The sequence below is a fragment of the Capsaspora owczarzaki genome (assembly GCF_000151315.2).
Source record: "Capsaspora owczarzaki ATCC 30864 unplaced genomic scaffold supercont2.1, whole genome shotgun sequence".
Taxonomy (NCBI): Eukaryota; class Filasterea; order Ministeriida; family Capsasporidae; genus Capsaspora; species Capsaspora owczarzaki.
This window is the reverse complement of record NW_011887292.1, coordinates 2,807,274-2,808,435: the sequence shown is the minus strand read 5'-3', so window position 1 is coordinate 2,808,435 and position 1,162 is coordinate 2,807,274. Positions and strand designations below refer to the sequence as shown.

The 1,162-nt window shown below is 55.9% G+C and overlaps 1 protein-coding gene across 1 annotated transcript; it reads right to left on the bottom strand.

The window, feature by feature from the left end:
* Positions 1-353: 353 nt before the first annotated feature.
* CAOG_08448 (hypothetical protein) lies at positions 354-1,158 on the bottom strand (the record flags this gene model as incomplete). The annotated part of the gene is made up of 2 exons (XM_011271718.1): positions 354-486; positions 602-1,158. The coding sequence occupies 2 exons, from the start codon at positions 1,156-1,158 to the stop codon at positions 354-356; spliced, it is 690 nt and encodes a 229-aa protein (XP_011270020.1).
* Between the last annotated feature and the right edge of the window lie 4 nt (positions 1,159-1,162).

Genomic DNA, 1,162 nt, shown 5'->3' with positions numbered 1-1,162 from the left:
CCAGGCTTCCATAAGCTCTGGGGCAACGCACTCGCAATCGAGCCCGACTCGACTCTCAAAAGATGATCCTCGTCCTCTGCGACGACCAAAATGTTGTTAGCACCCCAGACATCATATCTGGGCTGCAGATGTTTGACTAGAGCTGCGTACGCCAATGCCAGCGGCGCAGCTCAGCGAACTTTTGTTGTTACGACGGTGTGAGTACTGTTAAATACAAATACACATCGGTTTGAAAAAAAAAGAAGAGTGTGAAGGGCCCACCGGTGTGGACCCAGGACGCGACGTCGGCAACGCCGATGCCGACTTGACAAGTGGACTGGCTGCGGGACTTGCAGCAGCTGTGGGCGGGGTTGCTACGGAACGTGCAGCAACTGCAGATGGGGTTGCCACTGAGCGCGTAGCAACGGGTGACGCACTAGCTTGAGGTGGAGCGTGGCCAGCTGGAGCAGCGGGCGTGCGACTAGCCGTGGGTTGAACATGATTCGCCTGGACCGACGGCGATCCATTCGTGAAACGGATATCGAATTCCTCTCGCGTAGGCTGTGGCAGAGAAGGTTCGGCCAGATGGAATAAACGAACGGCCCTGGGGAAGCGAGCCCACACGTCTTTGGCTGGCTCCCAGGTGTCTTCACGAGCAGTGGTGCCTACCCTTCGGATGCGATAGTACATAATCTCGCTGTGACGAGTCGAATCAATCACCGCCTCGACTCGATGTCGAACTGTTCCGTCCCAGTCCTTGACAGGAGGCAGGACCCGCCGAATCCGACCTTCAACGTCATCAGCGACAAACAATTCCAAGACAGATACATGGAAGGTGCGGGACTTGCTGGATGCTTCACCTAGATCCAGCTCAAAGGCACGCTCATTGATCTGCTTCACGACCTTGAAGGGACCATCGCGTACGTACGCCAACTTGGCATACGGTTGTTCGGCAGTCTGACTGCGACGCAGAACTGTGACTAGGCTGCCCACCGTGATCGGAGGTGCTGCCTTGTGGTGTCGATCATAGAACTTGGCTGCGGACATGTTTGCTCGGTGAATATTCGCTCTCAACGAGAAACGCAGTGCCTTGAGTTCCTCCACGCGATCAGCTGCCGTTTGAGGTGCCTTCGGCGACTTGAAGTTAATCTCATCCATTTCCGGCTGAAACCCGTACATGGCC